The 25,551-nt window shown below is 43.2% G+C and overlaps 1 protein-coding gene across 1 annotated transcript in view; it reads right to left on the reverse strand.

The window, feature by feature from the left end:
• LOC307052780 (proton-coupled amino acid transporter 1) overlaps nt 1–4,763 on the reverse strand; it is a gene marked incomplete at both ends in the record, with an annotated part of 41,989 nt that extends 37,226 nt beyond the window's left edge. Inside the window, one exon of the mRNA XM_079703905.1 lies at nt 4,528–4,763. Within this exon, the coding sequence (XP_079560031.1) occupies nt 4,528–4,763 (236 nt within the window). The remainder of the gene's footprint in view (nt 1–4,527) is intronic.
• Nucleotides 4,764–25,551: the final 20,788 nt, after the last annotated feature.

Consider the following 25,551-nt stretch of genomic DNA (forward strand, 5'->3'; position numbering starts at 1 on the left):
TCAACAAATACCATCTATAATGTGTAAAACATTGTGTTAATGCAATGGTGGAAATTATCATGAACCAGATATGGACCTCAGTCTCTAGAAACGAATAAAAGTCTCCAAGGAGATAAGGCAGACACATTAACAACCACCCAAGGTAGAAAGATCCCTGTCCTAGGAAGAGCCCAGGAACAATGCCCAGGGAGGGGCAGGGAGGTGAGGGTTTGTAGCGTGCAGAGACCTGGGCTGAGCCCAGCTGGGCCCTATGCAGGGCTCTGTGTGTGTGCCAACAGGGAAGAAGAGCCTGGGAACACGCGCCCAGACACAGGCATGAGCACCAACACAGAGGAGCGCATCAGCTCTGTGGCCGCTCAGGTTGGGTGAGGATGGGCATTCCATACGGAATGGGAGCTCCTCAAAGGACTGACGTCAGTGGCCTCATCTTTAGCATTTTCCATCCTCTGTTACTCCAGCAGGATACGGAAAAGATCAAACATGGTACCACAGACTTAATCAGGATTTGGCCCCTGGCACCGTCTGGAAATTCTTCTGCGCAAATAACCTAAATACCTCCTGAATGATGCTTTCACATATTTCTTCAAATCTGCAATTCAGTAGAAACTGAAAGCAAATCATGTGTTACCTTGTAAAGACGGTAACAAGTAAGACCCATCTACACTCTCTGGAAAGGAATTTTACTTTCGGTAACCTTTCTCCCTCTACCTCCAGGAAGAAAATCTCTTGACCTTTCTACTGTCTCCCAAGCTTCTCAGGCAAGATGAAGAAAACTGCTTCAAGTCTGAATGAGAAGAGGCAAGTGCTCTCCTGGATTAAACTAAAGGACTGTAAGGGTCCAGGGGTGACTCATTCATTATCAGTGGCCAGTGACCAGGAGATTAAGTGCAGGATGATGGACTAAGCAAATTTCTATCTTGGCAAATGTTTAATCCACTTAAGGGCAAAGATAAGCACTGTATCAAAACCACCTGCCTACCAGGGGCCTCCCCAAAACGCCTCTGAGCTGAGTTTCATGGGAGATCAGGTCCCTCCAGCCCTGGCTCTGCCATTAACTCCATATGGCAATTCCCTTCCCTTCTCTGGGACTGTTTTCTCATCTGTAGAGTGAGGGGACTGGACCAGAACAGCATACTTCAGCTCTGAAACAGCAGGATTCCAGGCAATTGACCAAAATCATGCTTTTTAATCAATGGCCATGAGCTGGGATTACCCAAACCCATATGACCTATCACAAAATCAACTCCATGGACTGCAGAGTCTTAACTGCAGGGGGTGGGAGGGAGAAATAAGCCTCACAAATCTCTGTCGTCTCTTTACGCTCCAAATCTGTTCTTATACTTGTTTGGTCTTAGGTCCCCTTTATACACTTATAAATTATTGAGGATCCCAAACAGTTTTTGCTTCTATGGATTATGTCTGCTGACATATATTATATTATAAATTACACCAAGAAATGTTAAAACATTTATTAATTTTAAATAACAATAAACCTATTACACGTTAATAACCAATTTTTAACAAAAAGTAACTCTATTTTCCAAAAAGTATAATGTGAGAAGAAGGACACTATTTTACTTCTTTGCAAATCCTTTAATGTCTTGTTTGACAGCTGGACTAACTACTTCTGCATTCAAGCTGTTGTGATATGTTGTTTTGGTGGAAGTACCTGAAGAAAATCTGTCCTCACACAGACATGTAGTTAGAATGTATCTTAATAGCCTCTTCCGACAATTGTGATAATTTTTCTTTGATACTACACCAAAACTCGACACATGTAGTTTCTTAGAAGTTAGTTGTAATGTGGAATCTGACCTTTTCACCCTCTATTACATGAAAACCCACTGGTGATCTTGCTCCTTGGATGGATCTTTTACCCACGCACAATTTTCTAACATCACCCTCTGGTCATCTGGGAAGATACTGATTCCCTGAGCTATGTGGATCTTCCAAATGCTGGCACATTTCATTATACGATATCAAAAAAAAATCACATTCATTAATATCATCCCTAATCTCATCAGAAAAGTCTTTGAGTAGAGGGAAGCTGTCAAGGTCACAGTGCTGGATACGAGTTTTTTTTTTTCTGATTTTGCTTGAAAGCTCAAATTTCATTGTGGGCAACAAATACTACTGATTGTTTTTCTTGAGGTGATGGTCTCATTACTGTCATTTTCAAGAAAATGTCTGCCAAGTACTCAGGTCTGAATGACCTATAGTTCGTTAGTTGTTCAGTAGAAGTATTGCATGTGTACCTTCCATTTTGTCACACAGAATATTAAAAGACCTGTACTGAAGGGTCAAGATTTAACAAAATTAGTAACTTGACTTCTTCATCAAGGACGTGCTTAAGTGAAACCGGTTTATTCTTTGTATATGTATATGTGTGACAGTGAAAAATATGATGACAAGCATAATTTGGTGCCACCGCCTTGATTTACACTAAGGCGCCAGCAATTTTACCCATCATTTCTTCTGAACTATGAGTGCAAATGTCAACAAAGTGAAAAAACAAATCACATCTTAGTATTATTATGAAAACAGTTTTGACTTCGTGGGCTTCTTAAAATGGTCTTGGGAGCCCTAAAGGGTCTGAAGACCATACTTTGCAAGTGGCTGCTCCAGATAACCTGCAGAAGACCAGTTTCAGTCAACTGGTTTCTCAGCCTGCCAGCCTGGAGAAAAAGTATCAAAGCCTGATCAAGAGCAGTATAATGTAGCTCAATAGGGCAATAAGAAAACTTTGCCCAAAAGAGTAAAAAATGAGGCTGTCATCAAAGCAGTCGACAGCTTGATAACATTCAAGTGTTAGGAAATACCCTCACCAAACACATCATCATGGAAGCATCTGGGGTTCCTATTTGCACCCCTGATTAGGGATTTTTACTGAGCCCTAAACCCTTAGAAGAGCCTGGTGTGTACATGCTTTTTGTACATGGAACGAAGTACATATACTTTGCTTCTTGTACTTCGTTCCATGTACTTTTTCCATATTCCCTGGCAGTCCAGTGGTTAGGACTCTGCACTTTCACTGCCAGAGCCCGGATTCAATCCCTAGCTGGGGAACTAAGATCCCGCAAGCCTCGCGGCCAAAAAAAATAATGACAAAAAAAAGTAAAGAAAAAAATAAAAATGAAAATCTAGACCCCATGCGGCAAGCACTGCATAGACAAGCTGATGCCTAAGAACAAGGAGCAAAAACTGGAAAGGAAACTAGAGAGAGACAAGCTTGGAAGAAGTATTTCACAGTAACAAGAGTGACTTCTGAAGGGAAGCTATCAAATGTCATTGGCTGCATCTGACACTCCTTCCACCTGGGGGAAGCCAATTAAGTAGGTAAGGTTAGGGAAAAAAGAGGAAAGACAGTCCTCACTGCTGCCAGTTGTGGTCTAAGCAATATTTTCCACCAGCTAACACTGCAAGCAAATGGGGGAATCTACAATAGCATGCCACAGGAGAAAGAAGTTATGGAGACTGAATCTTTATGAGCAGAAAACCAGCTAGAGGTGGAGAGGGGCTTATAATGTGGGCCGGCCATCTCCTCTAGTTCTGAGTTCACTAGGGAAAATGCCCTGCACTAGGAGAGATTGCAGCTAGGCGGAGCTTCACCAGTAATGAACTCCAAGAGAAGCTTCCATGGTCTCCTTGGGCAGTCACAGTGGGACAGTGTGAGTCAAGGACATAATGGATCCCTCAGTAAGTCACACCCAACCCACAAGGGAACACAGAGCAGGTGATGGCAAAGCTTGAGGAATAAACAGAAGGGCTGCAAAAGATGGAATCCTGGGGTCCAGAGAAAATGTCGGGGCTCTGCTGACTTTCAGAACTGAGCCAGACAACTCAGTGGAGTAGAAAACCCTCCTTTGAATCTTTTCATTTGAACGGTGAGTCGGTATAGCTTCATGGTGGGGGGGGGTCCTCAATTTTCTCTTACATTTGGAAAACTGAGGCCCATAGAGGGCCAAACTCACCCAGATGAGACTTGGAATTCAGTTTCCAGGAGTAAGACTTAAGCCCTCCCAAGGGCATGCAAAGCAGATCACCTTTAGCAACCCCTTGAATCTTTTAAGGGCAGGAGAAGTTATTCCTCCCTCTTCCTACTTCTTCCGCCAAATATCCCAGTTGATTGGTGATGGGGACAGAAGTCTGAGGGAGACTTTGCAAAGGAGGCTTCCAATTGGACTTGGAGGCATTTAAGGTTCTAGCACAGACAACTCATGGTTCTAAATTAAGAGAATGTTCTCTTTAGAAGTTTTTCTGATGTTCAGGCTCTTACTCGGCACCAGCCTTCTGGGACCACACAGGTGAAATGAACAAAGAATAAGAAACAGACTAGAGAGTGGCAGACAAGGAGCGCAAATCTCAGCACCATTACTCACTCAATCTCTTTACCTCTTACTTTCATCTGTAAAGTAGGGAATTGATAAAATAGGGGAGCAAAAATAACTCTAATGGAGATTATGTTACTGATACAGAATTTAGGAATATGAACCACACCCAGGAGGGTAGACAGGAACAGCTACTTACGTTGTGCTGTTGCTTTCCCCGAACCGCTCGTAGGATCCCGGGGAAGAGAAGTTGTTCAGGCCTTCGGACGGACTCTCCTCCGGGCTCACGTCGGTGGAGCTGTAGTCACGGTAGTCCTCGCTCCGAAGTCTCTGCGTGGACATGGTAACTGAGGGGACAGGAGCAGTGCTAAGACCTCCAGTAGCTGGGGCCTTTAGCTCCAAGCCTGGAGTCGGCTCTGGGGCAGAAGCAGCCATTGCCACAGTAGCTCAGTGACAGCTGCACTATGGATTAAGTACAGTGAGGTTGCCTGATACCAAGAGAAATGAAAAAGGTACAAAGTACACATGGGCGGGCTGCGCTCTCTTGGCTTCTCCCTCGCAACCTATCTAGTCGGTGTCACACTCACAAGTTTCTAAACTTGCCTGCACACCTGGACAGAGCAAAGGTGAGGCACGGCTTGGGAGGGATGGGGGAAGATGCAGACAGGCACTTCTAGGCAGCCTTTCCCATTCCTTAGGTTGGGATTAACGACCCTTTCCTTTGAGCTAATTTCTTGGACCTTGAACAATACTGACATTGTATCTACATCCATCTTCCCCAAGAGCAAGCTCTCAGAGGATGGGAACCTAAATATTCCTAGCTGTATTCTATTTTTCCTCTGCATTCAGTCCAGAAAGAGCCTTCTGCATTCCAGAAATCCCTTCTAGATCATCTAATTCTGCTCAAACTTGCCACCAGGTCCCAGAGCCACAGATGACCTTCTCTTTCTCTCTGCCATGACTTCTGGTATGTCCTATACTCTTTAGAGGTCATCAGTGATGCTCATTCCCTCATCCTAGGACTCTTTTCTTGCAACCAGCCTGCATACTGAGAAATGGCAGCTGAAAGCAGCACAAAGGAAGACCAGGAGCATGAGAGGTGCTCACCACTGGCCCTTGTAGCAACATCTCCCCGCCGCAACCCTTCTCCCTTTTTGCCAATTTTTCAAAAGCTGGTGAAAGAAGAAACCCTTCCTATTGTGTGCTGAGGAAGGATGGTGAGGGTGGTGTCCCATGAGTGGAGTTTTTTAATAATTATACACCAGAAAAGAGAAATACAAGGACTTCGCTAAAATACACTATAAGGATACATTTTGAGAGCTGTGTAGGCTCCCAGAATCCTAGAGACGGTTGCTAAAAGAGCCTTTGGAGGTCGCTCCAAACTACTCATTTCACAGATGAAGAATCGTTCCCCCAAAAGATGAAGGGACCTGCTCTGCTACAGCCAGGTAGCACCAAGCCGTAAACATACATCCTGACACCCTGCCTAAATCTGGAAATACCTACTGAATACACTGCCAGTTGCAGTGATGGAATATCATAATGAAAGAGAGTCAACTTTCTCCAAGAATCTGCAATCAAGTAAGGAAGAAAAGGCCCATGAACATTAAAAATTACCAATAAAAATCCTTCTGACACTTGGCAGACTGGCACAACCAGCTGCCTATAAGGGGCTCTCCCTCAGCACGTGGCTGGATGCCCATCCTTAGTCTGATGTGCTATCTCAGATGCCTGGTGAAGAGATAGGACCTCTGATGGCCATCACAACACGCCGTCCCACCCAACACCCATCACTACCTGCCAGAGAATAGACAGCTCTGTGTCAAGTGCTCCCAGAGGTCCAGTCCCAAGGGACTCTTTGGAAACTGACCCCACCTAGCACCTGAGTGATCCAAGGGTGATCTCATTTTCTCCCACCAACTATAATGGAGGAAGGACCCCATGTAATCTCACGAGGAAAGTGCTTGACAGAAAGCCAGTGAGGGGCTTGGAAGTCCCAGAGAGGATCCTGCCTCATTTCACCACCAGAGCCGACTTTGCTAGATATCTAAGTCTGCATCATTTACTCACATGGTGGAGGAATTCAAGGAAGTCATCTAAGCTCTGGGGCAATGAAATTCATAAGAGGGCCAGGAAACAAAAAATCTATTTAGTATCTCAATATGAACAGTTGAAAGCTGCTATTCAGGCAAAAGCAATTAAATTAATTTCTATGAATGTCAGAAGGCCTGGGTGCTAAATCTGCCTCTAACACCAGTTTGCTCAGTAGCCTGGAGCAAATCTCCTTATTTGTCTCGAGTCTTAGTTCCACATGCTCAAAAAGGCGGGGGTGGGGGGTACGGTGTACTAAACTATTGCTCTAATATTCCAGGAATCAATTAATGCAATTCTTTATGCAAACAGCAGCTAATTTCTAGTCTCTTCCAATATACCAAAAGCATCTGAGGAACAGAGCCTTCCAGGTGAACCCTGCGTATTACTGAGGGAGAGGGACAGAAAACAGGCACTGACAAGTTCCCCAATCCCTCCCCATCAACCAAAAACCACTCTTGCTTACTTGGTACAGACGCTCAATTTATTTCAAACACTGTAAAGAGGCCTCTTTACGTTGTGACCCACAGCAGATTATCACTAAGAAAACTGCTCAGAAAGAAGCTGAAATTTATAGATCAAAAGTCCAATGAACAACTGCAGGATGTGGAAGATGTGGCTTGGCAACTGTGTGCATGTTAAAAAAGGAAAAAAAATGCTACTTATGGGTTTTACTTGTTGATAAGCTCAACAGAAATCAATGATATTATCATAATAGATGCCAATTCAACTAATGCAATTCTTGGTTGCACTACAACAAGAAAGAACCCCAGGGAGATGACAGACTGTTCTTTTTTGCCATACCTTGTACTCTGTTCCAGCAGCACACTATAAAGGGGATAATGATAAACTGCGGTATAGCCAGGGGTCAGCACCAAGGTCATGAGGGGGAAGAAAACCAGCTAAATGAAGAACAGTTGGAAGCCCTGAGAAGTTTCAACCTGGAGAACTGGCAAATCGGGAGGTAAAAAAACTGTCTTTAAAATCTGTCCTAGGGATCATATTTGTTCTGTGGAGCCTCAAAGATTACTCAGAAACAGGATCAGTAGGTGGAAAGTAAAGGGAGGCAGGTCCTTGGCTAGACATAAGGAAGACAACTATCAAAAGGAGTTGTCCAGGGCTTCCCTGGTGGCACAGTGGTTAAGAATCCACCTGCCAATGCAGGAGACGTGGGTTTGAGCCCTGGTCCGGGAAGATCCCACATGCCGTGGAGCAACGAAGCCCGTGCACCACAACCACTGAGCCTGCGCTCTAGAGCCCACGAGCCACAACTACTGAGCTCACATGCCACAACTACTGAAGCCCGTGCACCTAGAGCCCATGCTCTGCAACGAGAAGCCACCGCAATGAGAAGCCTGCGTACCGCAACGAAGAGTAGCCCTCGCTCACAGCAACTAGAGAAAAGCCCATGTGCGGCAACAAAGACCCAATGCAGCCAAAAATAAATAAATAAATTTATTTTAAGAAAAGAGAGTTGTCCAAATGGATCACTCTAGGAGATAGTTCCTTATCCCTGGAAAGATCCAAGCAGAAGCCCCTCTCAGAGCTGTTAAGCAGGAATTGAAGCACTGTAGACGGTGAGTGCAGTCACTCCCTGGAGTGCCTTCTAGGGCTCTTTCTGGCAACCAAGGCCTCCTCCTCTTCTCTCTAGCTGTCCCCACTGAGTGCAAGCCTCCATGGCCACCTTGCCCTGGGCTCTCTGTGATGAAACCTGGTTTCTACCATCTAGTGCTATAATTGCCATTTCCTGCCCTGTGGGAGAGTTTATTAGACCCTGTTAACTGTCCAAATGAGGGATGTAATATTTAAGAGTTCAAGACCAGCTCTTCCTTCAGCTTCTTGAGGACAATGAACAGTTTATAGAATATGTGTGGCCCATCAACACAAAGTAAAAATCTCCATAAGATATTTAGACTCAAAAGAGTGTACTAAGGGACTTCCCTGGCAGTCCAGTGGTTAAGACCCCACACTTCCAGTGTAGAGGGCACGGGTTCGATCCCTGGTCAAGAAACTGAGATCCCACATGCCACGTGGCACAGCCAAAAAAAAAAGTGTACTACATAAGAAAAGTCTGCATGTTTACTGACAAACATATATATGTATATATTGTTTTTTTCAAGTGTATATTCAACCAAAATTGCATTGAAATACCAACTATTTTTATAACCCTGATAAATTTCCTTATTTTTCCTTATATAAACTATTTTTAATTAATCGATATTCTCATTATTTTAAGGTTTTTTTCCACTTATTTTATATCTACTCTTCCTTGAATCTACACAGTACACACACTGATGATCTTTAGTTGTAATACAGTAATATAATGGTCCATCATTATATTAATAAAATAATTTGCTTCACTAGCTCCCAACTGTTGGCTTTTGAGCTTTTTTTTTTTTTGGACTATCTTACATCATAGCTAAAAAAATTCCTACAAATAGTTTTTAATTTTCAAGTCATATCCTTGGAGTAGAGCTAGATGAATAGGCTTTTCTATGGTTATCACCATACAAATGACTGAACTAACATACAGTGTCACTAGCAATATATGGACATGCCTATCTTTTCATAACCCTGCCAACTTTGGATTTTATCTTTTTTTGGGGGGGGGCCATGCTGTGCACACAGGTTGTGGGATCTTAGTTCCCCGACCACAGATTGAACCTGGGCCTCAGCAGTGAAAGCACTGAGTCTTAACCACTGGACTGCTGGGGAATTCCTGGATTTTATCATTTTTATTTTTGCTATTTCTGATGAATGGGTGGCCCCTTGTATTTATTTTATTTTACGTTTTTTAATTTCCAACAAAGACCACTGATAATAAAAACTGTAAGAGCATCTTTCCCCCACCTATCAGACTCATACTTTTGGAAATACTAAACTCATTTTTGAACTTACTTTTGAAAATACTAAAATGTTCTCAAGATAGCTATTTAAGACTTAGTGATTAAATTCTATTCCAAATTCAGTACGATAAACAAGATAAATTCCAATAACGGAAGGAGAATCCATCTGTACGAGTTTGTAGGTCTCTTTCAGGGCACACGGGAAGGTCGGGGAGAGGAAAAGAGAGGAGGGAGGGACAGGCAGTACTAAAGTGTTAGCTTCATTACTAAAATTTAAACAATACTTCTAAGGGTGACTTGTAAATACATAAAAAATTATCCTCTAAAAACCATTAGAACTAATAAGTTCAGCAAAGTTGCAGGATATAAGATCAATATACAAAAATCAGTTGTATTTCTTTGTACTTCCAGTGAACAATTTGAAAACAAAATTGAGAAAACAGTTCTATTTACAATAGCATCAAAAAGAATCAAATATTTAGGAAGAAATTTAGCCAAGTAGGTGTAAGACTTGTACATGAAAACTATAAAACATCATTGAAAGAAATTAAAGAAGACCTAAATAAATGAAAAACATCCTAATATTCATGAATTAGAAGATTTAATACTGTTAAGATGGCAATATTCCCTAAATTGATCCACAGATTCAATTGAATCCCTATCAAAATCCCAACTGCCTTTCTGCAGAAATTAACAAGTCAATTCTAAAATTCATATGGAAATTCAAGAGGCCCAAATTAGCCAAAACAATTTTGGAGAAAAAGAACAAAGTTGGAGGACTTCCCAATTGCTACACAAAGCTACAGTGACCCCAAGACAATACAGTATTGGCATAAGGACAGACAGATAGATCAATAGAATAGAATTTAGAGTCCAGAAATAAACTCTCATACCTACGGTCAATTGATTTTTGACAAAGGTGCCAAGACAATTCAATGGAGGAAAAAATAGTCTTTTCAACAATTGACACTGGGACAACTGGATATCCACGTGCAAAAGAATGAAGTTGTAACTCTACCTCACACCATATATAAAAATTAACTCAAAATAGGTGAAAGAGCAACATGTAGGGGCTAAAACTATAAAAACTCTTATTAGAAAACATAGGTATAAACTTTTGTGACCATGGATTAACCAGAGTTTCTTATATACGACAGCAGAAGCACAAGAAAAAATAGGTAAATTAGACCTAATCAAAATTTAAAATGTATATGCCTCAAAGGATACCACCAAGAAAGTGAAAAACAACCCACAGAATGGGAAAAATTTTCTGCAAATATATTACACTTCAATAATAAAATGAAAACCCAATTAAAAAATGGGCAAAGGATCTGAATAATATTTCACCGAAGATGTGAAAAAAGCCAATAATCATCTGCAAAAATACTCAATATCCTTAGCCATCAGGTAAATGAGAAACAAATATCACAATGAGATACCACTTCACACCCACCAGGATGGCTAGACTCAAAGACAGATAATAATAAGTATCCGCAAGGATGTAGACAAATGTAGAGGGTTCCCTCTTACACTGCTGGTGGGAATGTAAAATGGTGCAATCACTTTGGAAAACAGTCTGGCAGTTCCTCAGAAGGCTAAACATAGTTACCATATGATCCAGCAATGATTCCACTCCTAGGTACATACCAAAATGAAAATGTATGTCCATAGAAAAACATACACACAAATGTTCATAGCAGCATTATTCCTAGTAGCCAAAAAATGGGGGAAAAAAAACCCTGATAAATGGATAAATGAAATGTGGAATATTCATTCAATGGAATATTATTCAGCAATAAAAAGAAATGAAATACTGATAGGTGCTACAGCACAGATGAACCTTGAAGACATTATTCTAAGGGAAAGAAGTCAGTCACAGAGGATCATATAGTGTATGATTTCATTCATATGAAAGTCCAGAATAGGGAAACCTATAGACAAAAAGTAGATTAGTAGTTGCCTAGAGTTTGCGGTAGGGAGTTGGGAGGGATTAGGGGGTGACAGCTAAAGGGTTCAGAGTTTCTTTTGGGTGATGAAATGTTCTAAAATTGATTGTGTTGATGGTTGCACAACTTTGTGAGTTCAGTGGAAAAGCTATTGAATTGTACACTTTAAATGGATGAATAGTATGCTATGTGAATTATATCTCAATAAAACTGCTAAAAAAAACCAAAACAGATTTCTGGGCCCAATCTGATTCAGCCTGAGCATTTTAATTTTAACAGGCTTCTTAGATGATCCTGATTACAGGCAGATTTATATAAAGCACTATGAAAAAAAACATATATATACGATCTTATGATAGGTATACTGCAGGTCTCCCCTCCTACCAAAGTTCATGGATTGGTGATATACGCAGACTAAAAGTGCTACCTATTATTCTGAAACAATTATATTCTCTGGAACCCAGAGAAACAGCGAATTCTCTAGATATACGTTCTCTTCTCTGTTGCTGGAATTCCAAAAACATGAATAAGGACACAGACTGTGTTCCTATATGTGGTCTACAGGGAGGGAAGTGAAAATTTCTGACATCCACAAGATTTATTTTAGAGGACATCAGATAGGACGCCATCTGATCTACCAAAAAAGTGCATTTCCTAACTCGAGACTCCTGCCTGAGAGGGTCTGGTGCAAGGACAGCCGCAAAACAGCTGCTGACATCAGCAGGCTCTGCACGGAAGCAGCTGAAAGAGCAAACACACTCACTTTTTACCCACAATTATAAAAATCTCTAAATGTTAGGACCAGGCATGACTGACAGGTAACCAAGCTCCAGTTTCCCATTTATAGGTGAGAAAACCAAGGCCCCAGCTGGTTAACAGTTTGGGATTAGAATACAGCATATCAGATTCCTAGTCCAGTGTTCTTTCTAACACACCATCTACTCTCCCTAAAATCTCCCTGGGAACAAAACTGGGGCAGGATTAGGTCTACAGGGGGAATCCTGAATAATAAAAAGTACATGAGTTCAGAGCCTAGTTGTGTGACCCTGATCTCCCTTTGTCTCAATTTCCTCATCTGAAAAATGTCATTAAGAATGCTTACAGGGGCTTCCCTGGTGGCGCAGTGGTTGAGAGTCCACCTGCCGATGCAGGGGACACGGGTTCGTGCCCCGGTCTGGGAGGATCCCGCATGCCGCGGAGCGGCTGGGCCCGTGAGCCGTGGCCGTTGGGCCTGCACGTCCGGAGCCTGTGCTCCGCAACGGGAGAGGCCACAACAGTGAGAGGCCCACATACCGCAAAAAAAAAAAAAAAAAAAAAAGAATGCTTACATTACAATATTGTTATGAAGGTAGAAGGAAAAGATGTTAATTATGTTACCTGGTACATAATGGACCCTCATTAATGGCAGCAACTGTGTTATTACTAGAGAGAAGTTCAAGGACAGAAGTCAGAAGTTCAAGTCAGGAAGTCACTACACAAATAAAGCGCTGCAGGGCTTCCTCCATTCCATCACTCTGGAGAGCTGAGCCAGGTCTCCATCTCGGAAACAGTGATCTATGTGCCAAGAGCATCCCAGTAACCCATGTAGACAGATTCCTGAACTTCACGGAAAAGGGAAGCACAGAGGAGTCTTTCCTACTAGAGAGGGTCATTGAGAACTGGCCCTGGGTGTCAAGGATTCCAAGAGAAATGTATGGAAGGAAAAAGAAGAGACAGCACCAAATACAGCATCGGGAGGTTTCTCTTTTGGCATATGCAGAATATCCTATCCACTGGACCCCACACTCATTAAATAGAGACTAGCTTTGTGTGCTCAGACCAAGTAAGGCCCGGCCAAAGGAAGGAGGTACAAGATTCTGCCAAGATCTGGGTTAAGACAATGTGAGCTTCCTCTATGGGAAAAAGAGAAAGTTAGCCTAAGACTCAGTGGGTAGTCACACACCTCTGGAAGAAAGTATGAGGACCAGTCAGCAAAAGTAGAAACCAAAGTCCACTCACTCAGCCCAGCTCTAGGATCTCACTTCAGGTCAGGATGGAAAGAAGGAATATACCATTAACAGCAATGACTCTTCAGCATCTGACCCTGCAAGAGGTATCAAGAACTTAAAGAACTGAGACACTCACTGGGGAAGAGAGGAGGGATAAAAAGAAAGAAAAAGTGGAATATTTAACATGAGAATTGTTATCTGAGCAAAGTGGAAAAATAAAGCATTCACAAAAGTGGACCTCGGTTCCACCTACTCTACCTCACATCCCACATGCTAACAAGTCCAGTCCTAGAATTTCAAAGAACTTCTGAGTTAGAAGAAAACTGAAAATTTTATCTAGTCTGACCCTCTACCCAACACAATGACCTAATCTACAACATTCCCAAAAGTAATTGCCCAGTGACAATGACCTCCAGCGACAGGGACTGCCATGCTCTGTGTTGCAACATGCTAGAGCGCTAATTCTTTTAAAGTTCTTATGCTCACCCAAAAACCACTTCCTTTATGGCACTTCCATCCACCGGTCCCAGTTGTGGTCTCTGGAACATTACAAAAGAAATGGAATCCGCCTCCTTACACTGCCTTTAAAATAGACAAAGCTCTGAGCACTTCAAGCTGCCACAGGGATGAGGCCAAATGAACAGATACATGCTTTAAAGGAAAAACAAGGACTCAAGAGCAGACAATTATAAATGGCTCAATCAGAAAACAAGGGGAGAGAGACTTAATATGATCATCAGAGCAGGCTCTGTTGCATAAGGCCTCCACCCCAAACAGTCTCAAACCCAGAGCGAATGGTCAAGTCTTTTGTGTCCTCTTGACTTCAAGAACATCTTTTAAAAAAACACACTCTAAACATACAATCACGTTAATTACTGTAGACTAGCCTCTCAACAAGAATCAAAGAGGGCCTTGATCATATTTAAAATAATAAAAGTCAAAACCATTTTCAGCTATCAGCATTTAGCTTAGATATAATACAGAGATAGGTAGAAAGAGGAGGTGGATTTCATGGTAACCTAGAAATAAGTAGAGAAACTGCTTCCTGGACAACTGAATTAAACCTTTTTGCAAGGGAAATGCTAATATACAGGAGAAAAAATCTCTCTGAATAGGAAACAAACAGACTGAGATGCAGAGAATGTCACAGCAGGAGACCTTAGGGATTCCACCCCATCACTGTTCAGACTGGGAAACCTAAACCCAAGCAAGGATGGGAGTCACCCAAGGTTGCAAAGCAAGTGTCAGAACTAGAACAAAATCTCCTGATTCCCCAGTCTCAGTTCTTTCCATTACACCACGCTGCTATCTTCTTTCGGCAAGCCTCAAATAACTGCAAAACATCCATCCGAATGACCAGCATTCCCCAAATCTAACAAGCTATATTAAAAATAAAGCAAAGGTCTTGACATTCTTCAAGTTAATGTTAGGGCTCTCCACCACCTCAGCTGGGAGCCACCTACCCTCCCAGGAGTATACTCTGCTTCTTATTTCATATTTTGGTATGACTTACACAAAATTGCAGAACGGTTAGAAGCAAAACCTACAGAATGATGAGTTTGCAGAAAAATCGGTGAACACTGAATCAGGGAACCACACCCAGAGCCAAGCCGATCCCGGCGGCGATGGAGAATGCAGAGCTAAAAAAGAGAGAGGAATGAAAGAAAAGAGGACAGGAAAAGCGTGCTTTTTCACCTGTCAAGTTTTCTGCAGGAGGCAGTGTGATGAAAAGCAAAGAGCCACTGGAGCTCAGGGAGACCTGGATTCTAATCGCAGGGTTGCGACTAACTCACTGGATGACCTTAGGCAACCCCTACCGCTTCTTGGACCTCGATTTCCCCACAGCTCTAGAAAGGGGCTGCCAAAGATAATTTCGCAGAATCCTGGTAGTTTCGGTATTCTATGACCCAAAGACCCGCTATTAGCAAGTCCCAAGCAGGGTTCCCGCAGCTGGCGGGTCACCTGCCCGCGATGTCCGGACCCCTTTAGAAAGCGCAACAGAAGCCCTAGCTGGTCATTTCGGTGATTCTTCCCGTCTCGGGACCTCAGCTTCTACACCTGTCAAACAGGTCGGGGAGGTCAAGGGAGGCAGCGCGAAGGACTAGGGATTCTCCACCTCCCCTCATCCAGGAGGAGTGCCCGCATCGCACCGCAGCTGCGACCGGGAAACCGAGGAGAATCGGACCCGCAGCCTAAGCCGGTCGGTGCCTGACCCGGAGCATCCGCTGAGCCCGGAGGAAGGAGACGTGGGTACAGCAGAAGGCGACGACCCGCCGCCAGCCCCAGGCCATCAGCGCGCGGACTCACCGCTCGGGTTTCGACTCCGGCTCTGGCTCCAGCTTCAGCGCAGCAGCCCACCACTCCCTGCCTCAGCTCGGAGCCCTAGCCATCCCCACCCTCCGCTGCCCTGGCAGCCGCTTCCGGGCGCCATCACGTGATCCAGGCTCCCAAACCCGAGGCCCGGGTCACATGCTCCCGCGCGCGGCTGCTCCTCCCCTATCGCGAGGCTCGGGGGCTCGGCTTCGCAGCACCACCTGGCGACGGGAGCTGCCTCTGCGGGAAGGACGGTTCTCGCGGGAGCTGGGCCTGAGCCGGGCGTCGAAGATTCAGGCGCGGCCGCGAGTTCAGAGTTGGAGAGCGCGGTCCCCTGAGCTGTGGGCTTGTGAAAGGTGGCTCAGTTTTACGCTAGCCGTACGTTAACACTTCTCACCGAGCATATGTTGCGCTTAATAATCGAGAAATAATGCATCTTTTCAAAACTTTTGTCATACTTTTAAACGTTTGCCCAGACGTGTGGTTGCGACTGGAAATGGTGCAGTGAGGTAAGTCAATACCCTCTTTTTAATATGTTTTAAAAATGTAAATGACATTTTTTAATGGCAACAGGGGGTGTATGTCTTATCTACGCTCCTCTTACCTCCTCCTAGCAGATTTTACTTTTAAAAATTACGCAGCGGGCTTCCCTGGTGGCGCAGTGGTTGAGAGTCCGCCTGCCAATTGACACGGGTTTGTGCCCCGGTCCGGGAGGATCCCACATGCCGCGGAGCGGCTGGGCCCGTGAGCCATGGCCGCTGAGCCTGCGCCTCCGGAGCCTGTGCTCCGCAGCTGAAGAGGCCACAAGTGAGAGGCCCGCGTACCGCAAAAAAAAAAAAAAAAAAAATTACACAGCAAAAAAAAAAAAAAAGCTATTGAAACAGGTACAGAATGGATACATCTTAATTATGCTGAGTGAAAGAAGCCAGAAAAAAAATTCTTGTTTATATAATCTAGAAATTTTAAAATAATCTACACCGACAGAAAACACATCAGTGGTTGTCTGGGAATGGCTGAGGAGATCAGGAGAGGAGAGAGTGATTATAAAGGGACATAAGGAAACTTTCAAGGTGACAAATATATTCATTATCTTTTAAAAATTTTTTTAAAATATAACTTTATTTATTTATTTTTGTCTGCATTGGGTCTTCATTGCTGCACACCAGCTTTCTCTAGTTGCCGCGAGCGGGGGAGGCTAATCCTCGTTGTGGTGCGCGGGCTTTTACTTGCTGTGGCTGCTCTTGTTGCAGAGCATGGGCTCTAGGCGTTCAGGCTTCAGTAGTTGTGGCTCACAGGCTCCAGAGCGCAGACTCAGTAGTTGTGGCGCACGGGCTTACTTGCTCCGTGGCCTGTGGGATCTTCCTGGACCAGGGATTGAACCCATGTCCCCTGCATTGGCAGGCCAACTCTTAACCACTGTGCCACCAGGGAAATTCTTGTGTAACATTTCTAATAGGAATATGTTATTGCATTATATAATTTTTACTGAATATTTTAACAGCTTTATTGTGGTTTAATTTATATACAATAAACTACACATAATTAAAGTGTATAATTTGATAACTTTCAACATATATATTCACCTGTGAAACCATCACCACAATCAAGATAATGAACATGGACTTCCCTGGTGGCGCAGTGGTTAAGAATCCACCTGCCAGTGCAGGGGACACGAGTTCGAGCTCTGGTCTGGGAAGATGCCACATGCCGCAGAGCAACTAAGCCCGCGAGCCACAACTACTGAGCCCACGTGCCACAACTACTGAAGCCCGTGCACCGCAACAAAGAGTAGCCCCCACTCACTGCAACTAGAGAAAGCCCGCACACAGCAACAAAAACCCAACGCAGCAAGAAAAAAAAAATGTTAGGCAATATATAAGTATTATAAACAGTGAAAATTTCTCTTCTCCCAAATTCACTCTCCTCTCCAAAGATTTACAGTTACCAGCATTTGAGTATTGTTTTCCAAACCCTATGCCATGTATTTATAGAAGTATCTATATATAAGCATGTACAGATGTGTGGTGTTAAAATTTAGAATCATGAATACCAGTACTTACTGTTTTGCTTAAGACTTTTATTCTTCACTGTCTGTACTGTTTAAATTATTTCATAAACATACATTACTTTATGTATATATGTTTAAAATCTCTATATGTTCCATAACCTATATGTATATTTTAAAAAATCTACTCCAGTTGATTCATTTCAGCAGGGAAAGAGAAAAGAAGGTAGATTCATGCTCAGTCAAAATATGAGGATGAATGAATTCATCCCATCCCTGGTAGAAGTACCCAGTTCATTGACTGCTCAGTGCCAGGAGCTGTGCTTGGAATGCTGCTGAGTCGAAGTCCAGGAATGCCCCCTTTAGGTCACCTCCTGACCTCAAATTTCATTGATTCTGTGGCTCCTCCTAATGTTTTACCCCAGAAAGGCAGAGCTTGTGAGAACCACATAGCTCCCTATTGGAATTACTGATGCAGGTGGGATTTTGCCTTCCCCATCTGCCCCTGGGATGCACTGATGTTCTTACTTCTGTGGTGACCACTACACCTTTATTAGAGAGACCCTTGAAAAAAGGCTGCACAATTTTCAGATACTGTTAGGACTCTATCAGCCTTATCATTTTGCAGCCCTAATTAGAAACTAGCATACAATAACATCTCCTTATCTTTCCCAGATAACTTTTCCCCAATATGCAGATCTCCACCTCTGCTCCCACTGTTTACTCAGAAATATAAAGATTTCTAGTGCAAAATGGTTGTGTAAATAACCACTTTGACTTTTACTCTTAGAAACTATACAAAAGCAAAAAGGAAAAAACTGCAAATTCTATTTACAGCAAAGCCAGAAGAGAAATATAATCCATAGTTACCAAAATACGTGTAAGGACCAACAAAAGCAGCTGAGATCAGACAAGCTGTGCAGGAGAAAGGAGAATAAACTCAGAGAGGAGTGAGGGGACCCAGGGTGGGGGGTTAGGGGAGAGGGCAGATCTCAGAAAAGCATCAATAAAAACTCTTTCTGAAGGTGAAGAGCTCACTCAGAGCTGCACAGCTTATATTGCCTTTGTTTGAAACAGCGCTCATGGACAGTTCAGCAAGACTAACAACAAAAACTCTCCTGAATCTCATTTGGATCAGGAAAGCCAAAGAGATGAGGATGACAGAAAGAACTGCACGGGTGAGCCATATTTGCAGCAGTCCATCTGTGGCAACAGAGAAGAAAATAGTGGAAATACATGTGTTGGTGAGGATGTGGAGCAACTGGGACTCTCATCCCTTGCTGGTGGGAGTGTACAATGGTGCAGCCACTTTGGAAAACTCATTGGCAGTTTTTTATGAAGTTAAATGCATACCTATCCTATGATGGAGCAATTTCACTCTTTACCCAAAAAAAATAGAAGCATATCCACACCAGGCCCAGAGCCTGGTGCCTTGGGTGGAAAATTTAAGGAAGGGCTCCCTATCAGGGTTGTGCAAGTGCACAGTTGGCACTTATAGGTACACAAGAGTGAGGGCCTTCTTAAATTTTGTGAACTAGGTTTCCTGGCTTGCCTCACCCTAGTCCTGGCTGTGATCCATACAAAGACTTGTACTCACAGGTTCACAGCAAGCAGCCTAATAAAGCTAAATTAGTAACAACTCAAATATTCATCAACAGATGAATTGATAAACAAATCGTGGCACATATAGCAGGAAGGAACTACTGATAAGGATGAATCTCATTATGCTAAGTGAAAGAAGCTAGACACAAGAGGCTACATGCTACATGATTCAATTAATACAAATATATAGAATGAGCAAAAACTAATCTAGTGACAGAAAACTGATCAGTGGTTGCTTGGGATGTGTAGGGTGCGGACTTACAGCAAAGGGACTTGAGAGCTTTCCAGGGCAGTGCTAAAATGCTACATCTTGATTGGGATGATGGGTACATAGGCTTAAACTTAAAAGCCATTACCTGGACAATTAAAATATATGAACTTTATTGTATTTAAAAGGTTAATTTTAAAATTTTAAAGAGATTACCAGACATCTGAGAAAAGCCTCTAAGAAGAAGAATCAAATGCACAAACACATGAAAGCACCTTGGAATGCACAAACACATGAAAGCACCTTGGACGAAACTATGCAAAACATAAAAAAACAAACTGGGGTCCCTGGGCCAGCAGTATCAGCATCCCCTGGGAACTTACTGGAAATGCAGATTCTGGGGTCCCACTCCAGAATCTGCATCAGAAACTCCAGGGGTGGGGCCCAGCAATCTGTTTCAATAAGACCTCCAGGTGATTCTGATGTTCCCTCATGTTGGAGAAACGCTGCCCTAAGAAACCTCAGAGAGATAAGATGTTGCAATCATGAAATAAAAACAATATGCTTTAAAAAAGAATATTCTGAGGAAAAATAAAAATTATAAATTTTATATTTTAAAATTAATTTTAAATTAAAATTTGGAAATTTAAAATATAATAACAAATTAAGAATCAAATAGAACAGTAAGAAGATGAGGATGAGGAAATGTGTTCATATTTTTATCAATAAGTATTTATTGAGTATCATTGTGCCAGGCTCTAGGGATACAACAGTGAACAAAATAGACAAAAACCCCTGCTCTTGTGCAGTTTATATTTTAGTGGGAGGAGACAGGCAACAGAAATAACTAAGAATAACTAAGTAATATACATATGTCAGCGGTGTATCTGCTATGGAGAAAAATAAATCAGGAAAGTGGAAGAGGGAGTCTGGAGGCAGAGGGAAGGGATTGCAACCCTTTTAAATAGTCAAGAAAGGTCTCACTGAGAAGGTGAAATGTAAATAAAGACCTGAAATAGGTGAAGAAACAGGCCATGTGAACACTGGGAAGAGCATTCTGGGCAGAGGGAATAGCATATGCTAAGGTCCTGGGGTGGGACTGCGCCTCATCCGTTTGAAGAATGACAAGGAGGTCACTGTGGCTGGAGCAAAGAGAGCTAGGGAAAGAGAAGTAGATTAGGTCAGAGCAACAATAAATGGGTGAAAATTGTATAGTGCTCTGTGAGCCACTTTAAGGGCTTTGGCTTTTATTCTGAGTGAGATGGGAAGATACTGGAGAAGTTTCAGCAGAGGAGTGCCATGATCTGATTAGGGTTTAAAAGGATGCTTTGTCTATTGGGTTGATATACGCAAGGGCAGAAACAGTGAGACCTGTTGGGAGGCAGTTGTAGTAAGCCAGGATAAGATTGTGATGACTTGGCAAGAGTGACAGCAGTGAAGGTGGTCAGTTTCTGAAAATAATTTTATCGTAGGTTGGACACATTGATGGACTGGAAGTGGAGTATGAGAGGGAGGAGCCAAACACTTTGGCCTGAGCAACAGGAAAGATAGAGTTGCCTTTTACTAGAACAGAAAGACAATGGCAGGGGCAGGTTTTGGTGGGGAGCAAGGGGAGACTGTTGTGTGTGAAGCGCCTGTTAGACATCCAAGGGAAGAGGTCAGGGAGGCATTGGGATGATTGTGGAGAGGAGAGAGGTCCAGCCTAGAGGTAAAAAATTGGCCATTGTCAGCATATTTATGGTAGTTAAGCAAAGAGACTAGATGAGATCACCAGGGAAGTGAGTGCAGAAAACTATGGGAGGAAATCCAAAAATCAAGCCTAGGAGAGCATAGAAAGATGACTAGGAATGAGCAGAAGGAACCATGAAGGCATGGTCACTGAGCTAGGAGGCAAACCAGAAGTGGTGGTGTCCTGGAAGCCAAGTGAAGAAAGTTTTTCAAGGAGGGGAGAGACTACCCATGTCAAATGCTACTGCTTGTTCACATAAGAAGAGGACTGAAAACAGACCATTGTGTTTAGTAAAGAATGACCATTGATGGTGTTCAAAAGAGCAGATTTGATTGGCTGCTGGGAGTGAAACCAACTCTGGAGAGAGTTCTTGGCCAACATTATTTATCTGTATCCCAACCCAGTACCATCACCACCACCACCACCACCCCGATTATCTATTCCCACCTAATGCCCCTTCACCCTAAATTATTTTGAAGCAAATTCCAGTTATATTCCTAAGGGAAAAAATGAAGAGAATGGTGATACAGCCTTTTGTATAAAAAGGAGAGGGTATATGTTTATTGATTGTGTATGTCATATGAGTCCTGCTCAATTTCCCCTTTTTCTCTCCATCTCTTCTTTAAGGATCCCTTGTGTTCCCGATCCATTTCCTTCACACTCTATGACAGATGGGGGAGGTGCAGTCCACAGCCAATTACTTAAGGGGGATGGGAACCAAAGATCAGTCCCCTGACTTTAAGGTGAGATCAGCTTATGATGCAACTTGTGCTCCAGAGCTCCCTGTGGGATCAGGCTGAAGCTAGTCTCCACCTGAGACTGCATCCTCACTTAGCTTTTTCCCTTTTTCTTCCCTTCTGCTTCCCTCACACCCCTTCTCCTGAGAACACTCCCTTAGTAAATTACTTTCTCAAGAAACCCTGTCTCAGCTTCTCATTCTAGGCATAAGGCATTATCCCCATTTTGCAGATGAGGAAAGTGGGCTTTAGAAAGATTTAAAACACTCAAGGTCGCGCGGCTGATCATTGCTGAAGCCAGAATGCCAGTGACCACATACTTGACCATCTCACCGCACCCACCACTCAGCAGCACCCACAGTTAGTGAAGCAGGAGGGTGGGGAATGCCATCAAAGGGCAGAGAACACGCAGGAGCCCAGCCTCCCCGGAGAAGCTGAGCGAACGCCTCCCCAGGTTATGGGTACTGGGGCAAAAGTGTTGAGATACAGCTTCCCAGCCTCCTATACCCCTGGACACATGACATGACCTCTTGGGGCTTAACCTCCCTGAGCCTCTGCCTCCTCATCTCTCAGCCAGAAGAGGGTCTGATGGGTTTCAGAGCACTTGGCACACTGTACTGATCAATATACCCACACAAGAGGTGATTCTCATTACTCTCACTGTCCACATCCAGTGGAGGGACAGACCTGGTTAGCATGGGGGGAACGTGCCTGCTTCGCCTCTCTGGGTTCTTCACTCAGGAACTGGGAGTTGTTTGGCCTCATGAGGATGGGAGGGGGAAGGGTGACCTACAAACACCTTAAAGGAAGGAGAATTCCTGTCCCCGCTGTCTCAGGGGGACTCCAGGAAAAGTGATGACAATGACAGTAAGATCTCTGATTCACTGAGTGCTATGTGCTTTACAAACTCATTTACTCCCCCCTGAGATCCTATGAGGTCGTTATTTTTCATTCCACTTAATAGATGAAACTGAGGCAAGGAGACAGGAAAACTGCCCAAAGTCACACAAGAATATAAGTGATAAAGCCAGGAGTCAAACTCTATAACTCCACAGCCAGTGTTCTTAAAAAACATTGTGAATTGAAACCTATTTTTTAATAAATGAAGTCCATACTCGCACTTTGTGAGTCTAGGAATCTTGCTGCTGCTTTCCTTTTCCCTTCTTTTACCAACACGTATCTGTTCCTTTCCGGTTTTTTCTTGTAGTTGTTTCTTTTCCTTCCCCTTTGTTCTCTTTTTCTTCTATTTACATCCCTAGACATAAAGAGAATGTGGGATTCTTCCAGGGAGCCTCCTTTAACTCTAGATTATTAGAGCTGGAAAGCCCCTCTTGGGTCAGTGAGTCCAACCTCTCATCCTTAGTGGAGAAACTGAGGCCTAGAGAGGAGGGGCAACGAACCCAGAGTCACACACGTCATGTGTCTCTTGGTTCTGGCTTCCCAGCCCTTGGCCCCCACATACATGGAGGTTACAAAATAGCACACGTAAAATGAGCACATTTGGTTAAGGAAAAAACAAAAACACCCAGGGTACACAACACGGTCTCTGTATACATAGCTGCATTACATGTATTTAAGATGGTGTGATATAAAAATGTTAATGAAGTCCTACTTTGTATGCAGAATTTAGAGTATTTAGAATCCTACCCAAATTTAAACTTTCACGAGGTATCTCATAATAGCCTGACTGATGTTCAAAAGAGTGAACTGTAAAGTGTGCTACGCTTTGGCTGGGACACAGAAGTGCCCACCCATTTTTGTCAGAAACCAGAGAGAAATGCCATTGTTCACATGGAACTTCTATGGGTGGATTGAGTAATTATCTGTAGTATAAGCATTCTTTATTAGTGTAATTTAAAATATTCTGTAAGCCATAACAGTATAATTCAAGAATTCATTAAGTGGCACAGTGCCAAAATTCACTTAAAAATTCTTAATTTGGGGGCTTCCCTGGTGGCGCAGTGGTTGAGAGTCCGCCTGCCGATGCAGGGGACAGGGGTTCGTGCCCTGGTCTGGGAAGATCCCACATGCTGCGGAGCAGCTGGGCCCCTGAGCCATGGCCACTGAGCCTGTGCGTCCTGAGCCTGTGCGTCCAGAGCCTGTGCTCTGCAACGGGAGAGGCCACAACAGTGAGAGGCCCGCCTGCGCAAAAAAAAAAAAAAAAATTCTTAATTTGGGAATGGAAATTAGAAATGGCTATAGAAATTAGAAATTGTTATAAAGAAAGCCAAACACCATCATTATGTAATATGCTGATGACCAAGGAAGGTGCATCCTGTTCAGTAAATTAGCAACGTGGTTGAAATGAAAAGCAGCCGTTAAAGCAAGGACCCCACTAAGGGAACAAACAGCAGCTCAGATACTAGGAAAAGTGCTGGTGCCGTATCTACACTATAATGTGCCTCTGAGCCAAGCTCTTGTGACTTTTGATGATTAGAAAGGAGGTAATGATGCTAAAATGTTTTACCACTAACGACTTTGTGGTAAACGAAGTACGTTTAAAGAAAAAAAAATGTGTTACAAAGTTAAGAGACATATGCACTCTGAAGACCCAGAGAAGAATTTTGCAAGCTGTCTAAAAAGCCCATCCAGAGAATCCAATGGGACCTGTCTGCCACCAACACCAACACTCTTGATGCCTGGGAGAATGCACGAGGGATGGGGAATTCTGCAGGGACAAAGAACCAGAAGGCATATGGGAAAAGATGCCAGCAGTCTGACAACCTGAACTAACCTGCAGGCAGGACTGCAATGACAGGAGCGTCAGGGCATGTGTATGAGAACCCGGGTACACTCCTTGGAATTAAATGCTGCTCACACAGGAGCATATCAGAAGAACAGGCTTTAAAACATACTATATTGCTTTAGTGTAAGGAAGACTTTCCAATGGTATGCAGTGGCCAATGGCGTACCATAAGTGGGTTATAGGGGTGCTGAGATGTTGATACTTTTGCCCCTTGGAGCAGCCAGCTGGGTCCTAACGTGGCCAGAGCTTCTGAGACAATTACCTCTAGTCATGAATAGGCTTGTTCTTTTATCTTAAGGATCTATAAAATGTTATCATTTTCCACATGTGTTATGGTATAAAAGAGATTGGGAAACATTGGATAAGTGGGGTGTTATAATTTTTTGTTCAAGTGGAGACACTTTTGAGAATAAACGGGGCTGTATTAATTTTTTTAAAACATCTTTATTGGAGTATAATTGCTTTACAATGGGAGCTGTGTTAATAGTTACACCAGGACACCAGGCATATAGTGGGACTGTTCCAGGTAAACTGGGATGTATGGTGGAGTAGGCAGAATAATGGCCCCCAAAGTTCTCCAGGTCCTAATCCCCACAGCCTGTGAACATGTTACCTTAGATGGCCAAAGAGACTTTGCAGATGTGATTAAGTTAAAGATACTGACAAGAGGAGATTATACTGGATTATCCCAGTCGGGCCTAATGTAATCACAAGGGTTCTTATAGGAGGGAAGCAGAAAGGTCAGAGAAGAGAAGATGCTACTCTACTGGCTTTGGAGATGGAGAAGGATCCACAAGCCAAGGGAGTGCGGGAGGCCTTTAGAAGCTGGAAAAGCAAGGAAGGGGATTCTCCCTAGAGCCTCCAGAAAAAAACACAGCCCTGCCAACATCTTGATTTTAGGACTTCTGACCTCCAGCACTGTAAGATAACAAATTTCTCGTTTTATCAACAAAATGTGTGGTAATTTGCTAAAGCAGCAATAGGAAACTAACACAAATACTCTTTAAAATTT

The sequence above is a fragment of the Hyperoodon ampullatus genome, assembly GCF_949752795.1.
Source record: "Hyperoodon ampullatus genome assembly, chromosome: 4".
Classification (NCBI taxonomy): Eukaryota; Metazoa; Chordata; class Mammalia; order Artiodactyla; family Ziphiidae; genus Hyperoodon; species Hyperoodon ampullatus.